Source organism: Periophthalmus magnuspinnatus, chromosome 17, assembly GCF_009829125.3.
Source record: "Periophthalmus magnuspinnatus isolate fPerMag1 chromosome 17, fPerMag1.2.pri, whole genome shotgun sequence".
In the NCBI taxonomy this organism is placed as follows: domain Eukaryota; kingdom Metazoa; phylum Chordata; class Actinopteri; order Gobiiformes; family Gobiidae; genus Periophthalmus; species Periophthalmus magnuspinnatus.
Window position 1 is genome coordinate 21,987,744 of NC_047142.1, and position 18,938 is coordinate 22,006,681.

At 37.4% G+C, this 18,938-nt stretch overlaps 1 protein-coding gene across 4 annotated transcripts in view; it reads right to left on the reverse strand.

Moving 5' to 3' along the window:
* LOC117385372 (microtubule-associated protein 4-like) overlaps window positions 1–18,938 on the reverse strand; it is a 59,146-nt gene that overhangs the window by 9,058 nt on the left and 31,150 nt on the right. For 3 of the 4 annotated variants that reach the window (XM_033982667.2, XM_055228650.1, XM_033982668.2), the window contains 6 exons: window positions 8,091–8,503; window positions 6,639–6,830; window positions 6,292–6,376; window positions 5,219–5,278; window positions 3,849–4,099; window positions 454–513 (listed from right to left, as the gene is read on the reverse strand). In XM_033982667.2, coding sequence (XP_033838558.1) covers window positions 454–513; window positions 3,849–4,099; window positions 5,219–5,278; window positions 6,292–6,376; window positions 6,639–6,830; window positions 8,091–8,503 — 1,061 coding nt within the window. The remainder of the gene's footprint in view (window positions 1–453; window positions 514–3,848; window positions 4,100–5,218; window positions 5,279–6,291; window positions 6,377–6,638; window positions 6,831–8,090; window positions 8,504–18,938) is intronic. The other variant, XM_055228651.1, reaches the window with a different exon arrangement.

The following is an 18,938-nucleotide window of genomic DNA, read 5'->3' on the forward strand; positions in this document are numbered from 1 at the left end:
TATGTACATAGACACAATTTGTCATGTGCATTAATTGGTAAGTTCAGTTTTTGACATATATGCAATATTTTAAGCAGGAAACTGTTAAATATGTATAGGGCAGCTAGGAGTAGAAAATAACTTCCTTGTTTTAAAAGTATAAAAGTAAAAACAAACTTGTCCTTGCTTGATGTTACATGATATTACTGTACTTATTAATACATATTCTCATAACTGCATATTGATGCTGCTATATAAATGTCAGGTTGTTGTTGTACAGTGGGTATAACATCCTTTGTATATTAGTTTACGTAAAAATCATATATAGTACCTCAGAAAAACTTTCTTTGGTCCAGTGATGCACCACCAGGAATGTAATGTCCTGGACTGATGTAAAATGACAGGTGTACAGTATGTAGAGAAAGAGAGAGTGGGTGGATGTTCAGGGTGTGTGAGTGCAATGATGGGACTCACTCTGGCCTTGCCGGCAGGGGTGGAGGGGTCAGATGTCTTGTTGTTCGGGGTGGAGGAGCCCTGGGGAGACAATCAGCCCCCTGGTCAATAATACCTCCAACCAATCACACGCCACAACACAAAGGGGCAGAGCAAAGGCAATGGCAGTGGAGATGTGAAAATCAACATCAATCAATTGAGTGAATGGGATTACAGTTTAAAGGATGAAGTAAATTACTATATTTAATTAAAAAAGGCTTCTTGGCTGATTAACGTCTTTGCCAAAGATAGAACTATATGTATAATGAGACAAAAAACAAAACCTCTAATTAGATGTTATTAAAAATAAAAACTAAACACTGTGAAATTTTGTTAAACATTGAAGATAATGTACAATATTATGATTATCTGAGATACATGCCTTAATGGCAATGTCTACCATATGTTTAATATTAATTGTTATAAAATATACATAAGAATATAGTTTATATAAATTTAGTTTTACATCCAAAAACATTTGAATTTTCATAAATAAATTTCATAAATACCTATACTACCTGGGCATTATGGAACGTCTCTTTTATGTTCTTACAATACATTATGAATACAAAACATCTGCATTCAAAGCACTAGTTTGTTATGCAAGAGTACGGCTCAGATGGAAGGTAGAACATGGCATTAGGTTAGCTCTAAAACAAATGTTATGAAATGAGTCAATGACCCAATATTAGCACTGAATGAGCATAATAATTAGCCTCAAAAATACCACAAAGGAGAGAACAAACTCAAACAAAGGATTTGTACAAATCAAACCTCACAACCAGCATTACAATCTGGAGCTCACGGTGAAAGGAGCCTGTTGAACACTGGTGCGTATTAGAATACATAATGATATCCATAACATAGGAAAATGAATGAGTCAGTGCCTCTTATTGTGATGCAGAGCAGAACAGCAGTGTGAGGCCTGACACTGCAGGAGAGTGACTTTGAAAAGGAAAATGTTGGGCTAATAACAGGGACAAACTCAAATACATCAAACTACAGAATCTAATAACAATACATACAGATATATGCAACAATATCATACAGAGATGGTACAGTGTATTAAGCATAGACTGTATAAAGAAATGGACTAAGGGAGTGTGACGGCTGCAGTCAAATGAAGCTCATCAAGGGTAGCAGTTATAGGGGCGAATTTGGAGCCAAGTTGCATATTAGGAATTCTGACAGCAAGTATCATAGCAACAAAAGAGCCAATAAGGAGCGAGGCTGTTGAAAGTAATGCCCCTTCCCGCCTGCACTGCTGGTTTAGCAAAAAGCAGGCACCTAGCTACGCTGTCAATTAAACCTGTTGCTAATACTAGCAGAGCGATCTCTGGGGAAAAAAGCCTGTTATTGATGTTCATATCTTGAGTTATGGACACACTAGCAAAATAAAAATACCAGGATCATGTAGAGTGGGTCAATACGAACATTTTAAGACCAAAATGACGAGCATGACATATATACAGTCTAGGCTATTGAGATGTGTGTGAGTGAGTTGCAGTGACAGGAGTTTAAGCTGGAGATGTTTTATGATAATGAAAAGGTGCAATGTACTAACTAAATGAAATGCACGGTACTACTTTTGATTGGTGGGTGTGAGTGATAAATGGATTGCACCGGGCTATTCAAATACAGATAATGATGGGAATAAATGAATGAATAGAAAAAGCGAAAATGCAACAGACTTTTGCTCTTCACAGTGGTGTACTAAAATATCAACCTCGATTTTGATACTAATGAAAAGTCATGACACTCCACAATGATAATAATAAAACCCTTTAAAAAAAAAAAATGTAATTAACAAAATAATAGGAGCTCGTTTATATTACCATTTGCTCTGAGACTTGTTATGATATATATATTCAAGACCAGATATTGTTCTATTTATTTATTTTTTTCAGTATCAAAATCAATATCCAGTTTTGATACTATAGTCTAATAATAAATTAATTAAACAAAAATTACTGCTACTTCATTGGGCTACCTTTTCCTGTTTACTGACCAGGCTGGTGACCCAGGATCATTAATGTGGAGGATGCTCTGACCCAGTTATCAAGCCCAATTTGAGTAGGAGGTCAGCTATGAAGACAAAATTTTCCCTTGAAACTTATTAAGCTCTGTGTTGAGACGTTGGTGAGTCAGTGGAAATGATGTCTTACTTGATTGGCATATGAACATTCACAATAAACAGCTATCATCACCAGGAAGCCACTATACAGACAGCTGAAGACACATATATAAGTGACAACACCAACACATTTTTCAAACTGTCCCAGAAATGAAGAGATGATGACAGTGGTCCAGGTGTATGAGCCAGTTCTGTCTATGTGCTTTATCAAAGTAATAAAGCCCAGTGTGTGGCCATGTGCGGGGACAGCAGGTGGTGAGGGTGCATAGACTGTGGGACATCTCATGTGTGATCAAGGGTGAACAGGTTCTGGAGCAAGTGTTGTATTGTCAGTGACTAGAGAACACAGGGAGTTTCTTTAAAGGTGCACTATGTAACATTTCAGGTGGACGGTGGATGCCACATGCTTGTGTCCATGGAGATGTTATGGCTTTGCTTGGAATGTTCTACCATATGGCAAGTTAGAGGTCAGATCTGTGGAGAGGTGACTGCCGTTCACGCTGAGAATGCATGTTTTTTTGAGTGATATAAAGTTTAATGCCATATTGTGGAATATTCCAGTCAAAGCATACTATTTACGTAAAAGCAGGTGGCAGACCCCCACAAGAAAAGATACATAGTGTAACTTAAAATGGTAAAGATCAACATTATGCTGGAGTGAGAGGTAAATGACATGTCAGCTACCAATGTACAGGACTGTGCAAAAAGGCTAAGACAAAAAAAAGCATACTTATAGCACTGTTTCTTGGGAGTAAGGTAAGATATACTTTATAGTTCGTTTCTACAGAAAAAAAAAAATTCCTTTGCATTTGACCCATCCTTCAGTGCCACTGAAGTGTATCAGAAGCAGAGGGTGGCACAGTGCAGCACCCAGAGACTCTCCAGAATGTTAGGGTAGGGCTGGACTATATATCTGTCCTGACTGCCCTTGTTCTTACCAATGAAAATCAAAAAATGCTTATTGTCAGACAAAATCTGTGTTCACAAAAGTCTGTGTTCACAAAAATATTTTTAAGAGAATTATAAAAGTATTTTTAATCATTATCAGAGATCACCATGATGCTTTAAGGCACAAAACAATAAGGGCGTGAACCAAATACCACTTGTCAGCAGGAGAGATGTTGTTCGTTTTTCTTATGGGGATTCAGACTTATAAATACCATGTGTAGTAGATGTCAGCATATTCATTTCTTCACTTCATTATCTCTTCTCTTAAACGGGTAGTTAAATGTGTGCATCTTACCTTTCCTCCGCCGGGCTGGTATTTCATATTGTCAGTGGATCCAATCTTGGAGCGCACATTCTTGAGGTCGGGTGTGGGAGCATTGATGGGACGAGGAGTTCGGGGGGCGCGGGGAACGGGAGGTTTCTTCTCCATAGGGGTCTGTTTGGGCACCGGGGGTTTGGTGATAACCCGACGACGCTGAGAGGTACCATCACCGTTAGTGGCCGGAGCTGAGGCTGGAGTGGTAGTAGAGGCGGGACGAGGGCGAGCTACAGACAAACAAAAAGATTTAGAACAACATTTGATAAGAGTTTAGTGAAAATACAGTTTAGTTTGCCAAGGTCTAAGGTGGGGTGGGCAATTATTTATTCCTGGGGGTCACATTCAAATATGAGCATGTGGCAGAGGGCTGGACCAGTGTGATCATTGGTGTCACAAATGCTCATATGCAAGTTTCTGTATTCTCTAACATTGTTTTTAAGATGTCTGTGTAGACCCTCAGTCGTCCAGGTCTCATCCATAGCAAACAACAAAGTTAGACCCAGAACAATGAGAACAATAGCAGGGTTTTAAGAGCTGAATAGGGTAGTCTCAGCTGAAACTGGAGACAATAGCTGTTTACAGTTTCAGTGTGGTTAGCCCCTCCCCTCAGATAGATTGAAAGGCAGTGGCCAACAGCATTCTGACCAGAACTGAAGAAGTGGCTTGGATGAGCAGCGAAACGTCTTCACTCCTACATGATTTGTCCAGTTGACAGATTTAACTTCGTTGTTTGCTATTGTTTTTAAGACTTGCTTGATCAAGTGAACTTCCAACAAATAAAATAACTGTGTTTCAAAGTATGAGATCTAAATGTGAACTCTGACCCACTGTTTGAAAACCTTTTTTTATTGATTTTTGATGATCACATATTGTTTCTAATTGATGGTATGAACATTCGGGACTTTGACCCACAGTTTTAGAAACACAGATTTAAATAGCCTGAACTCTGCACCAAACAGAGATATGTGCCAAAGAGAGTCAGACTGATTTTGATGATGATTTGCTTCAAGCAGCAAACTGTCAGCCATCATGGTGTTATATTGATTCTACTTTTGCTTTTTGAGTGTAAAAAATAAATGTGAATGGGGGACGAGAGTTGGAAAGTGATGACAGTACTGAATGGTGTTTTATGCACCTTATATGAAGCTAGTTTTATTATTAGAAGTTCCGTACAAGTAAAAGGGGTCACATTGTTGTTGTGCCTCATGTAAAAATCAATACAAACATTATCAGCCTGGGAAAGTGTCTCCAGCTAATTTCTCATTGTGGGTTTTGATGTTGCTCAGCTATATTGTCCTGGTTCTAAACAGGAATAAATAATTTAATTGTTTTTTACGATACAGTACCTGTAGTCTTGGGTTTTTTGGCCTCATTTGTCTTGTTCTCAGTTTTCTCATTCTTATTTGCTGTAAGAAAAAAAAAAAAAGAGCATGAAAACAAGACTGTAAGCTTTTAAGTTTGCTCAGATTTTCTCCGTGCTACAATATATAGCGGTTAAAATTCTTCTATTTCACAGTTGACATCAAATCCAAAAGGATGAAATTAGAAATCTGATTTTAGCACTCTCAAGACATCTCACAGTGAAATTGTGAACAAATCATTTCCTCTAAGGTGTGCTGCATCTGAATGACAGAGGAACAGTGAGTCACTCGGTCACACTTTTTTACAAATAAGAAATGTTTGTGAAGTGTGAATTAAACCCTCAGTATCATGCCTTTGAAGAACAAGAATATAAGTAAAAGAAACACAGTGACATATGGTCTCATATTGGGGCCTGTTCCCTCGGGCTCTACCAGTTCTGGGGCAGCTTTCCTGTTAGTGCCTTGGGTTTATCTTTGAAAGAGGTCATGGGAAGCTTAAACATATTGTAAATTATATTAAAGCAACCGTTTCTTTACCTTTTTTCCCACATATAAAAATGTAACATCTTAGAGGACAACACTAATTGACTGTGTATTCTTTCATGCTAAGAGAAAATCTTTTGTTTCAGTAATAATTTCACTAACTTATAAGAAAGGGGGACTATATAATATTTCTGGTTGAGGATCAGCCATCTTAAGTCCTAGATTATTCCACTGTATGGTATTAAACTTATATATCTCCATGGAGACAGACAGATGACACCACCAGGCCCAATTTCAGGCTTTAAAAAATAAATAAATAAATAAATAAATAAATCATTAAATAGATGCTTGACAGACACATTTATGAAACTTTGGGACATAGTAAGTGAAACCAATAACATCTCCATGGAGACAAGTGGCAGACGCCTCACCAGAAAAGTGTCATAAAATTTTTCTGTCATCTAAACATATTGAAATTTCATAATAAATGTTTGATTCTATGTTCTTGCTTATTTATACTTATATGTATTTGCTTAAAATGTATGAATGCTAATGTCCTTGTGATGTCCACATACCAGCATTTGAGGCGTTCTTGTTGGCCGTGGCGCGAGGAGTGGGAGTAGCTTTTGGCACAGGAGGACGTTTCTCATTCTCTGGAGTCTGGAAGATAAAAATAATCAAATGAATAATGATGATGATGAATGTCCAGAGAGACTTTTTGTCAGGAAAGAAAACACAAAACTACCCAAAAGCTTAGAGCTCATTCATTTTTGCAACTTTTTGGGAAAATTAGTATATATATGACAGTATTTATAGTTAAATTCTTTATGTATATAAGTATTAGATGACAGGTTTTGGACAACACATCTTCCCATCTTCCTTATCCCCATCTTTGCTTGCCCTTAAATAATATAACACTCACCTTGGCAGCCTTTGCGGTTGCTGCTGGAGGTCTCTTAGTGGCAGTGGGTGTGGTCGCCTTGGCAACTGGGCTTTTTTTATTGGCTGACGCAGAGGTGGGGGAGGGGCGTTTAGCCGCGTTAGCCTCGTTATTGGACGTGAGCGTGGATGGGCGGGGCTTGGCTGAGTTTGGTTTGGTTGAGTCCGCATCAGGCTGGTGTAATGTAATTTAAACAAGTCACAGCAACACAAAAAAATAGAAAAAAGAAGATAAAATAGCAGTAATGGAGTCAGTGATTGCAATGACAGCATGTTCAATATGGCAGCACAGCCTTCCTGAATCGTCTCATTAACTACAGCAAAAACAAAATCAGTCAGACAAGCCAGAAACTGATAAAAACTAAAGACTAAGATTAAAAGCAGGCGTTCAGAAGGAGCATATGATATGACAGGCAAGCCCCACATGAGCAGGATCACAGACAATTCAAAGAGATATCTGTGCCGAGCAGCTGAGACGGTGACGCAGCAAATAATGAACCTAAAAGTGTGTTTGGCCCAAGGACTGTTTCATTTGTTGTCAGATGCAGCAGCTGTCGAGGTCAAAACTACAACCACAATATGAAAGGCCTGTACTTGAAACATCAAGGCATCCTCAGTGTGTGCAAGGTCATTGGTGAAAGTGAAACATTTAGATTCTGAAATTCATTCTCGTTCCAGATGCATCACTTCCTATTCAAGAGTCTACATGTAAACAGACCAAATCTTTAAAAGACACATAATTCTGACAAATGTATAGTATAGTAGATGTTTGCATGTCTGCAGATTGTGGCTGCAATGATTAACCAGTATAATCATGACTATAATGAAATAATTGTATCTGTAAAAAAAATATATAATACCTAATCAAACAATATTACATACAATTTGTTATGAAAATAGATCATATCGCAAAGAAGGTGCCATTATTCAGTCAAAACTCTCTCATATTAGCAAGTAAATGTTTTTTCTTTAACTTCTATTTAAAAATAGAAATAACGGCTTGACAGCTAATTAACACACAACCAAAATTGTATAATTCTTACTCAAATAATGTATAGCTTACATCAGTGGCCCTCAAACTTTTCATTCCAAATACTACCTCAGAAAATACTTGGCCTTCCAAGTACCATCATACCTAAACTAGAACTAAACCAAAATCATATCCAGTCTAAAATAAGACAGAAAGGATTGTCAAATTGGATTAAACCATGACTAATATAGTTATAAAACAGCATTGACAAAAATAGGACCAAAATAGGAATACATTGTCAATAAAGTTAAGATATACATAGTACAACTGTAGAAGACCCTCAAGTAGCAGTTCAAGCAGTTCATGTACCACCTACGGTACACATGCTACCAGTGGAGCACATGCTACAGTTTGAGAATGCTACAGTTTTTTATTACTGAATGAGTGGCACAGTGTGTGATGTACCTTGCTCTTGGTGTCAGCTCCGGGTGCAGCCTTGGTCCCAGTGGGAGACTTGGCTGGCCCTTTGCCCTTTTCCTCTTTCTTCTCCACAGCTTTCTTCTCTTCCTCTTTCTTCACCTCTTTCTTCACTTCTTTCTTCTCCTCTTTCTTCTCTTCTTTTTTCTCCTCTTTCTTCTCCTCCTTCTTCTCTTCTTTCTTCTCGTCTTTGTCGGTCTTCTCAGGTTTGTCCACTTTCTCCGCCTTCTCTGTGACTTTGTTGTTTTTGTCTGCATTCAGTTTCTCGTTCTTCTCCTCCTCCTTCAGGATCTTCTGGTTTTTCTCCAGGATGTTGTCTTTTTTCTGCTGCTCCTCTTTCTTGTCCAGGGTCTCCATCTTAGACATGATGTTATCCTGCTTGTCCTTATTGTCACTTTTCACTGTGAATAAGAACAAAAAAAAAACATTTGAAGTTATAGGTGTTGTGCACCAAACACATAATTAGTGATGGCAATCAAAATCTAATTGTGAAAATATATTATTCTGGAGAAATCTTGATATTGTGATTTAATGTTAAGTGCAGCTCTATGCGCAAACTCATCCACATTTCCCCATGGTCATCCTCCACCTCCTTCTGAGTGATGGGTGGATTTGACCAAACAGTGAAGTATGAACTCTAAAAAGCAGCAGATTGCTTTACGTAACTCCTTAGACTGTATATACAAATGGACATAGTTAACCTGCTACGCTCCATTTACTGGCTCCAATTCACTTTACAATGAGAAACTGTCGCCTCTCTCTCAGTAAGTGCTGCTGTTAGGTTCATCATTTTGGTATTAAAACGTTCATATCAACCCACTCTACATGATCCTGGTGTTTTTAATTCACACTCACATAGTCCACTTCTTTATACAGTCTGTGGTTACCTCCTAAAGATATGATATTTAGTGCCAGTACTTGAATTGTGATCAAATTGAAACTGTGAATTCAATTATGATGGGGATTTGAGTTTTTGGCACATTGACGCCTCTAACTGATAACGGTAAAATAGTGACTGGGGTATGTATGTAACAGGTTGCAACATTAAGTGTCCATGATGTATTTTAAATCAATGAGGAAGAAACATTGAGTAGAACATTGTTTATGGATTTATTTGAATTGGACTATAACACAATGTGATGGCTTGATAGATATATATAGAACTGAGCTGACACAATTCCTGATAATGTACTGTATAGGGCTAGTGGTCATCAAACTGCTCCCTATTGGTCTAAATTTCAAGAGAATAAAGTTAACAGTTTGAATCATGACTATGAACTTTGTAGCTAAATAGAGCTGGGGCTTTATTAATAGTCTTGACGCTGGTGTGGGGGAACTTATGTAGGGCACAGCCACAGATGCTGCTGAGTAAACAGGTCATGGGTTACTTGGATTTCATTTATCTTCATTTACACAGGGAGAGCCCAATGACGGTAGCACTATTAAAATACACAACAGTCCAAGCAAAAACAAAACTAATAACTACATAGGTCCATTTAAAACATTAAAAAAACAGGTGAAGGTGTGATTATAAATGTTTACCACCAGATTATTGAAGTGGATTAGGGGCACCAATGTATCAAGTTTTGCATGTCCTTCAAATGTATCCCATTTTCCCACAGACGCAGACAATGATGAGGGCTTGTATTAAAAGATCAACAAACAAGTGAGATATTCAGGCGGTCTATCAAGTAGTCCCTTATAAATACATTTTATACAGTGTTGTTTTCTTCTGACAACAGCGATGGCCAGCCTACTTTTTCATAGAGTGAACAGTGATGGGTTTTAAATCCATCATCTGTTATGAAACAAAGGGCTGAGTGAAAGAGTGAATCTAAAGGTTTCAAAAGTCTGTATGTTTATTATATTTCCATAATCCAGTAGATAGTAGATCCAGAAAGAATAGTTGTTTGAACAATTTCTTTCCTGTAATTCAATGAGATACAACATTTGTTTCTATAATTAAATGATCATTTTGATTTTAAATTGTTACATGATTTCACTGTATTTTAAAGGATAGATGTTATTATGCTGTACTGATAATAAAGCAACTTCAAATAGAGTGGAGTTTTAAGATGACTTTTCACTAGATTTCAACTGTCCTCTAATTAGATTACACATTACTCATAATTATTAATTAATAATTTTGTGGCATGTTTATGTACTGCAACAGAACATGTGTGCATCTGTCATTTTGTCTTTGTGTTGATTGTTTTGATTCCATCTGCTTTTACCTTTAATATTAGTTCATTGTGATGGGTTTGACCTTTGGCCTCTTTCTGTCAAATCAACATTTTTAACAAAACCCTGAGAAGCGACAGCTGTTGAGATATTGTTAAATAAGTCAATTGAACTAAGCTATTCCAAATAAACAATATGAAATAAGATGTATGAGGAGATGCAAAACAAAAAAGAGCTGGCAGGTCTCAATTTCAGGGAATCAGTTCACCTATTGACCCATCCTGGAAATGTAATCAAGTCAATTGAGCAATTAGATTATTTCATTCTAACAGGCAGGAAAACAACAAAACAAACCTTTGGTGCAGGTCATACTGATCAAGTTCATTTTTGTCTATTCCCTTTTCATTCTCAAACACTAATTATGAGTGAATGTAACAGTGCAACATTATAACATTACTCAACCTCTGAAGCCTTCTCAACACTAATGAGGTTCACTGTGGTCAACATGGTTTTGTGAGTGTCTGATCATTATTGTGATGAACAAGAAAGATAAAAAAAATATGTTTTATTCTTCACTTTGTTGATTGTAGTTGCTTTTAGATGATCAGTGAAGAAAATACCTTAACAAAATATATAACGTATAAAGAAAGAAAAAGACTATGTTAAGCCTGCCAATTTAAAATAGAGACGTGTGTTAATAAGTGCCATATTAGCTGCCAGAAACACAAAAACCTCCCATTAACGTTACCGACATACAAGAAAGAACAAAAGTGTTTGTCAAACGCAGAGCAAAAGAACATACATGAGACGTGCAAGCAGGACACAGAGCAAAAGAAATGTGAATACAGCTGCCAATACTTAACAGTTGGAGGTAATGCCATTGATTTGACGGAGAACTATGATCAGAGCACAGCACCGAGCATTGCAGAAAGAGCATTATTTATTCATCAGAATTGTTACAGTCTGATCGTCTGATAATATTATGAAACTGGGATTGTTATTATATAATTGCAATGTACTGGTAGTCCATGATCATACTTTCATTAAAAAAAAAAGTATGCTTGCTCATTTTTTCCTTTTTAAAAAATATGCTATGGTTATATCCACCCTCCAACATATGTTATTCATCCTCATTTTTGCTTTACATTGTTTTGTTATACCTAACTTTAAAATGGAAAATTAAAGCCTTTCTACACCCCTTTGTCATTCACTGGTTTAGAGCTGTAATAAGATAAAAAAAAAAAACACAGAGGCCAAAGCGCTTTGTTAGTTAAGAATGTGAACTAAGAATAAGTCAATGGCCGTTTCACAGGGAGATGACAGGAGCAGATAAGGTTAAAATGTCCAGATGGCCAAAGGTGAACAGGAGAATGGGCTCTGGCTGTGTCACGACAAAAAGAAGTTACGTAACAGTGGACATGTCCGTCTGATTCTCCTCACTGCACAATGTAATACCCAAGTCCCCAAACGACAACAATTAGATCTGACTGTTACAGTGAGAGAGATGGACTGAAGTTAAAATCAAAATTCTGATTATTGTAAATCTATAATTAAAAGATCCTTAAAATGTAATACTATTGGTGTCAAAAAAATATTCATATCTTAAGGTAAAAGTTGAACTAAAATATGATAAAAAGTTATGATACAATTATAGCTTCCTGTGCTAAAGGGTCAGGGTTAGAATTTAGGGTTATGGCATTAATTAAGTAGTTAATAAACCTGAATCATTCTTTATTAAGAATGAAGAATTAAGAATTTCCCCATTATATGAAGTCTTTGTTTATGCTTTTATGCTATGAAAAGTGTAGCTATTTATAAAGTGTTACCATTCATTGCAATGCCCTATTTTTAAGTTTTATGTTAACTTGTTGTCTATTTCTCTCTTTAAAGCTGAATGCGTTGCTGTTTAAGGAACATAAAATAATGAAATGTGGTTTGGTGGGACTCCCGCAGCTCAATCCCTCCTCCTGTAATAAAACCGGCCTCGTCTTGTTAAGCTGGCAGTAATGCGAAGTCATCACTCGCCGCGGTGGCTTCTCAATATCTTTCATACATTTTAATGCCACATCTCTCAACTCTGTGTGGTTTCAACCAAATACCAGAGACATTCAACTAGACCGTTCGTGGGATTTTTTTAAAGGGCAAGTAAAAGGTTTCAAATAGCAAGTCAGTCAAGCCAATGACATATTTTGACAGATGTCATTGTGGCTTGAATATCAAATCAGTGATACCAAAATGTGAGATATATTCTAGATGGAAAAAATCAATTTACATATGTGTTGCAGGTTTTAAAAGTGGTTTGCTAAATTAATAATATAATCTCAGTTTGCTAAATAGAAGTACCAAAATTACTATATATAACAAAATGTATGCACGAACTCTTAGTAAGTAACAGGATACGTTACTTTAACAAATATTTAGTTTCCCAAATTTGTAATAACACAACTACCTAGCCAAAAAATATATATTGTAGTTGTAGGTTGCTTTATTTGTTCATATTTATTTTTTATATATTGCTACAGATTCTTATGAAACATGTAATTGGTCATTAACAAACACAAAACATAGTGATTCCCTGCGTGACCATTTGAACGCATAAACCTCTCTTTAATAATACAGTCATAACAGCAGACTTGTTTTTATTGCAGTTTTGCTCCGCCCTGTGACACAAGCATTATTACTCACCCACATGAAACTGCTGAACAGAGGATCTATCTAATGCCACGCTACAGTACCCCTGCTCCTGGACAGAGCAGACAGGGCCATGGCTAACACGGACGGACGGAGATCCCAAGATGAGCTTTTAAACTGAAGGCAGCCCATATCTCATCTCTGTGACATAAAATCCCACTGTATCAGCCGCTGTATCTATATAACACCATACGGAGCCATGGTGACAGTAATAATATAGTGTCAGCTCCAATGAAATGTGACAGGATAAGACGTGTACAGTATGGGCACATGGTGTTTTTAGTTCGATTGCACTTGCTCTTGTGTCATTTTGGAAAAGTAAACTAAAACATATAATAATAGTAATGATAAAATAGGCCAGCTCTTACAGCCGGGTCGTCCTTATCAAATCTAACTGAAGATCTGGAGATGGGTCCCCAGGCACTGCATCGCTGTTGTCCCTGGGTCCTAACAGGTTGCCCTAAATGGATTTCGCTGTGGGGACAGTAAAGTGTGCTTTAACCTAAGTGTAAAAGCAATTTTTTCTTCCAGTATTGATATATATATTACATTTGCAAAATATGCAATTTATTATGACTTCCTATTGTTATTAGAAGACTGAAATATAATTTGTTTAATATGGATAAATATTTGTCCCTTGGATCAATAGTTCTATTCCATAATGTTTGTAAGGTCTAAACTGCAGGGCTGGCAGGTACTAAGACCTCATTATGGAGGAGGGAGATTTCATTTGATACAGAGAGGACATTACCTAAATAACTGTAGCTTTTGCCAATTGACAATGGCACAATTCATAATGAGATTTTTATCTGGTTGCTCTTGCAACCTATTATGCACAATGCCAAATATTTCACTGTTAATAGGTGCTGTAGATCACACTGGGAGATGATAAAAAGTCTAGGTAACACTCATTTTTCACATGACTATTTTTGAACACAAAATGATAAGAAATTTGGGTTATTATGAATTGTGTATAATTGTACAATGTAAAGTCCATAATTATTAAAGGAGCACTATGTAACTTTTCTGCCTACAGTGTTCCACAGTATTACATTAAAGACATATGTATCTCCATGGAGACGAGCTGGTGACGCTGCTACCCACATTACATGTCAGATCTGTGAAGCATGTCCTCTTACAGTAACATACATTTTTCAGTGTGTTCTCAAGCAATATGTTTGACATACTGCACATAGTAAACAAGAGAAGACATGTGAACTGATAAACAAATACAAGAATCCCATTTCAGAGCATGTTTGTAAAGGTCTAAACTACAGGCACTACAAGATTTTACTATAAAAAGATGTTTTGTTCTTTGCAGATTACAGCCTTTGCGATTTGATAATTGGGCTAAATGAAAAAATTATTTAAAATTGTGATATACTGTGCAGACGTATGCATTCAGTCAAATATAGATGCGATTTTGCCCATGCCGCTGGCTGGACCTCCCTTGTACCTGTTTTGAGTGTTGTCTCTGCCATCTGCTGCATCTCCATCTCAGTTTGAGGGTTGTTGTTTTTTTTTTTTATCACATCTTACACTTTCCCACTGCTTCCTACAGCTGTGAGCTTTGTGTGTGTATCCGCCTGTCTATTTCTATTCAGCAGGCATTGCACCCCAGCTGTTATCTGTCTGTGCAACACTGTGCAGAAAAAGAAGTGTGTATGGTTAAAATTAGTCAGATTCACAACACTGGAGGCAGCGCGCAACGAAAGACACTGGCAAACGCACACTGCCACAGACACAGAGACCGAAATAGCTGCTCTATATTGGAACCAGAACAGCCAAAGTCAATCTCTAATCAATGCCTCCGCCAACTGCACCAGAAAAACAGGGGATTGATGAATGGGCTGATCATTAGACAGAGGGAAACATAGTGCAACAACAAAACATGAACAGAAAATAAGAGCTTTCTGCTTTGTACACAGAATTGACTAGACCCTGGGTAAAAAGGGAAAACTGTGGAGTGAGTATGACTGGTAGCATCAAGCTTCAGCTGGAGTCTTTAGAAGTCATGGTACTTTGTAATAACTACAGCTTAATACCTTGTTTAATATAAAAGGGAAAAAACAACATAATAAACCTTAATCAAAGCATGAACAAAACCTAACTCATAATGTGAAAATAGTTTATTAATAAGGATTCAGGCTAAGTAACTTAATTAACTTAACTTAATTGAGAGGTTAGGGCAGGAGTTGGGGTATTAATCAAGTGGTTATTAAGCCTGAATCATTCTTAATAAACTATTTGTTCATTATGAATTAAGTCTTTCTTCAAGCTTTAATTAAAATGTGCAGTGTTAGAATAGCCACAATTAAGTTTAAATTAGAAACAGTTCCACACTGATCCCCTTTTTCCTGATTGGGTTGGAAAATGCATTTGAACACCAGTATTCAGCCCAAACTCCTGGTTATTTGCTCATTTTGTCCAAGATTTTCCATGGAAATGTCCTCATTCAGTTCTGGTTTTGGACAGCAGCCCTGCCTAAATCCAGGTTTAGTTCCATATTCTGGTGTAGCCTTAATTTGTGCCCACTGAGACTGAACTGATCTGGGTCTAGTCGAAAAAAACTGTAAAAGTTTATTAAAGTCATATCCCAGTTTAATCCTTAAATGCCCCAATACAGATGTCATTAAACTTTGAGCAAAATGTCAATTAAAATTCTTTGTGTTGTAGGTGTATTTAGGTTGCCTTGACCCACACTGGTTCTCTCTATATTCAGAAGTTCTCTTCAGTCTGGTTACCTCTTCCTCCTTTTTAGGCTAAACTCAGACAAACTCATCCAATCAGGATTGTTTATTTCAGTGGCACATGGGAAATTGAGGAGCTCATTAATCATCTATTATTTAGATCAAAATCAAACTTCTCTCACCTTTGCTCGTGAATTCTGCATAAATCCGCAATGCTTTTGAGTCCCCCGTGATACTATTGTCCTCAAATTTGTTTTGATATGATGGGGCATATGTGTCCCTGAGTGGCTAATCCACCTGCCAATCATACCTATCTGAACTCGAGAAGTTAAAACCGATGTCCAAAACTTTGTGAAGTATTGGAAAAGTGTATATCTTTGGCTGACCAAACAAATGTCAATCACACTGTACACTGAACAATAATACAATTGAGAGAGCTTCAATACTGAGAAAAACATTTGGCCAGCTCTGATTTGCTCCATGCAGCACTCTACAGGCCACCATTAGTGAGCATTGTGAAACCTGCAATTGATATAATGTCCCTGAATAGGTCTGAAGTACAGGTTTGTAGTGCACCATGCCTCATTAGAACACATTGTCCTGAAAAGAAAAGGCTCTGAATGTAACGTGGCCAGTAATATTTGATCTGAAAGGTGTAATTGCATCATAACAAAAAAGAAAAAAGAGTGTGAATCCAGTCCCTGTAGCTATATTGTTATAAAATACATTAAGGATCAATATTTGTGGACTTTCTGTTTATTTACCTGGACATTTCCTTCAAAATTTGCACCTCAACTCCCAATTTCCACAGTTTTGCTACTAATGCAACACCTTGTTCAATTGAGTTCCTGATTTCCTATTGTGCTGGGAAAACATAAAAGAAAGTTCCATCTGTTCATTCAAAGTACACCTGGAGCCAATCAAGCCCAGGTTAACCAAATTAAAGGTTCGGTCAGCTGTGAGATCAGAGACTGGAAGAAACCATTAACACAGACAGCCATCAGTGTAATGAGTCTGACCAATGCACTGCTACTGAGACAAATAACACATAACAACACACACGTACACACGCAAACACACACAAACACACACATATTGGATTTTTAAGCTGTTTGAAGACATTGCATTGACTTACATTCATTTACTGGAGACTGATGCTAATCTTAACCATGGTCACTAATGGCCTAACCTTAACCTAAACCTTAACCTTTAACCTATTGTAACTAATATCTCAATTTGAATCATGCTGTTGATCTAAAAATAAAAGCTTTACATCATGAAGACCTTTGTTCCTATAAGGGAGGCAGGTCACCATGATATGAATGTGTTTGTGACAATGACTCATTATAGATACTAACTATTTAAGTTTTTCATCGACTATTTAGTTAGTTGCAGCCAATTTTGTTTAAATCTATTTACTAAAGGGTTAACTAAAATTTAAGGTTACTGTATCAGTGACAGAAGTGGTCTTTCTGAAGCAAAATGTTTTATTGTGACATGTACTTTACAGTAAAATGTATAAGCAAAGTATCTTTCATCTCAACAAGACAAAGAGAGAGACACCAGGAAGTAATTAAGTGTAGGATTAGGGATTACATAATGTGAAAAAATCCTGACACATGCAACAGCAATAGTGTAAGCTTACAGGCATTAAGCTACATAAGTTAATAGACAGTACTGACTTGATATTTATGGGATGTGCATATCAAGGAAACATAAAACTGCTTCTCTCAGCTCTGCTCATTAAAAGATAGAAGGCTGTTATGTGAGCTCTGGTAGAGGTCACCAGCGCCGCACTGACAGATGGCTATTTGTCTTAATATACAAACAGCTCAAAGTGCTCTTCAAACTACCTCTGGATCAAACAACACTTTTAAATCACAACAAAAGACCTGTGGATTATTGATGCTGATATGAAAGGGGATGTTAAAGCATAAAAAAGGTGGAAAAACTCGACAAAAGCGAAATAGTAGTACCATAGACATGTAGTACCAGTTAGAAGCTATTGTTGTTTTGACACGTCCTACAGACCAATAAACCTCGCAATATTAACTCTCTAATCTAGTGTACTGGCATTTAATCAAAGCAACACCAATATATACAGAAGTACTATAATTCAGACTTGTCGTGAGATAATCCTGGTTAGCCATTTTAAGTATAGACGTAAATTACATAAACTGCCCTGTATTATATGGCATATCATAAAGTATTTGGAAATCTGTACTTAATCTTTACAATGAACAGTGTTTGTTTAATTACTTGTATTCTAAATAAATTGTGAAAAAAATGAATGAATGTAATTGACATACTACACTTTTATGCTCAAATACTTTAAGATTTGAGTTTGGTTTATGTATGTTAAGTAGCTGTTGTCTTCCCAAAGCCTAAATAAGAATTAAATAGTCGTTACAACTTAATATTAGCAATAAATCACGGTAATTTTACGATTTCTGTTCAGTAGTACACATTTTACCTTTGGCATTTGGTTTCCCATCTGTGCTGCTGTTGATAGACGCTGGCACAGGCAGTAACAGGTTTGTCTCTGTGCTCCCATGATGCCGCTTGGGGGGCGGAGACGAAGGCACGACAGGTGTGAGGGGCGTGGCTATCAGCATCGCCGCCGCCGCCTCCGTCCCGTCCGTCACCGTGAACGCGCGTCTCACCGCCACATGAGGGTACGGTGGCCTGGGGGGACACGCTGTTCCTATCAGGGCAAAGTTCGGGGCGTTCGGTGGAACCATAGCCGGAGAACCCCCCATCCCTGTCGGATACGGGCCGGTCATCATCATGGGAACCGCCAGGTGCGAACAGTCGGACATGGCTCGTCTCACTACGGACCGCTGAGGCTGCTGGGTAGTTTTAATGTCCTTGTTCAATGCAGTGCAAGATCCAAGTACTTTGTCATCACCATTTGAATCCTTTGGGTTTGAACTCACTGAGGGATTAGTACTAGATTGAGGCTTAGGAAACACATCACAGTCTTTATTGCAATCATCCTCTTTAGCTCCATTTGAAGAGAGAGAAATAGATCCCAAACTATTTTTACTTCCTGTTTGCTGCACGGTTGGACTAACATTCAAAACATCACTATGCTTTTCCAAGGATGGCTTAATTTGACTTCCACTTACACCCGTAATTGTAGCGTTCTGATTGCAAAGTAGGTCCCCAGATGTCTTATTCTCAACACTTCTGCTGCTGTCAACAGGTTGTGAGTCCTGGTTTCCCTGGCCTTGAGTGATCAGCTGCGCTCCTTGGATGTAAAATGCGTCTGTGC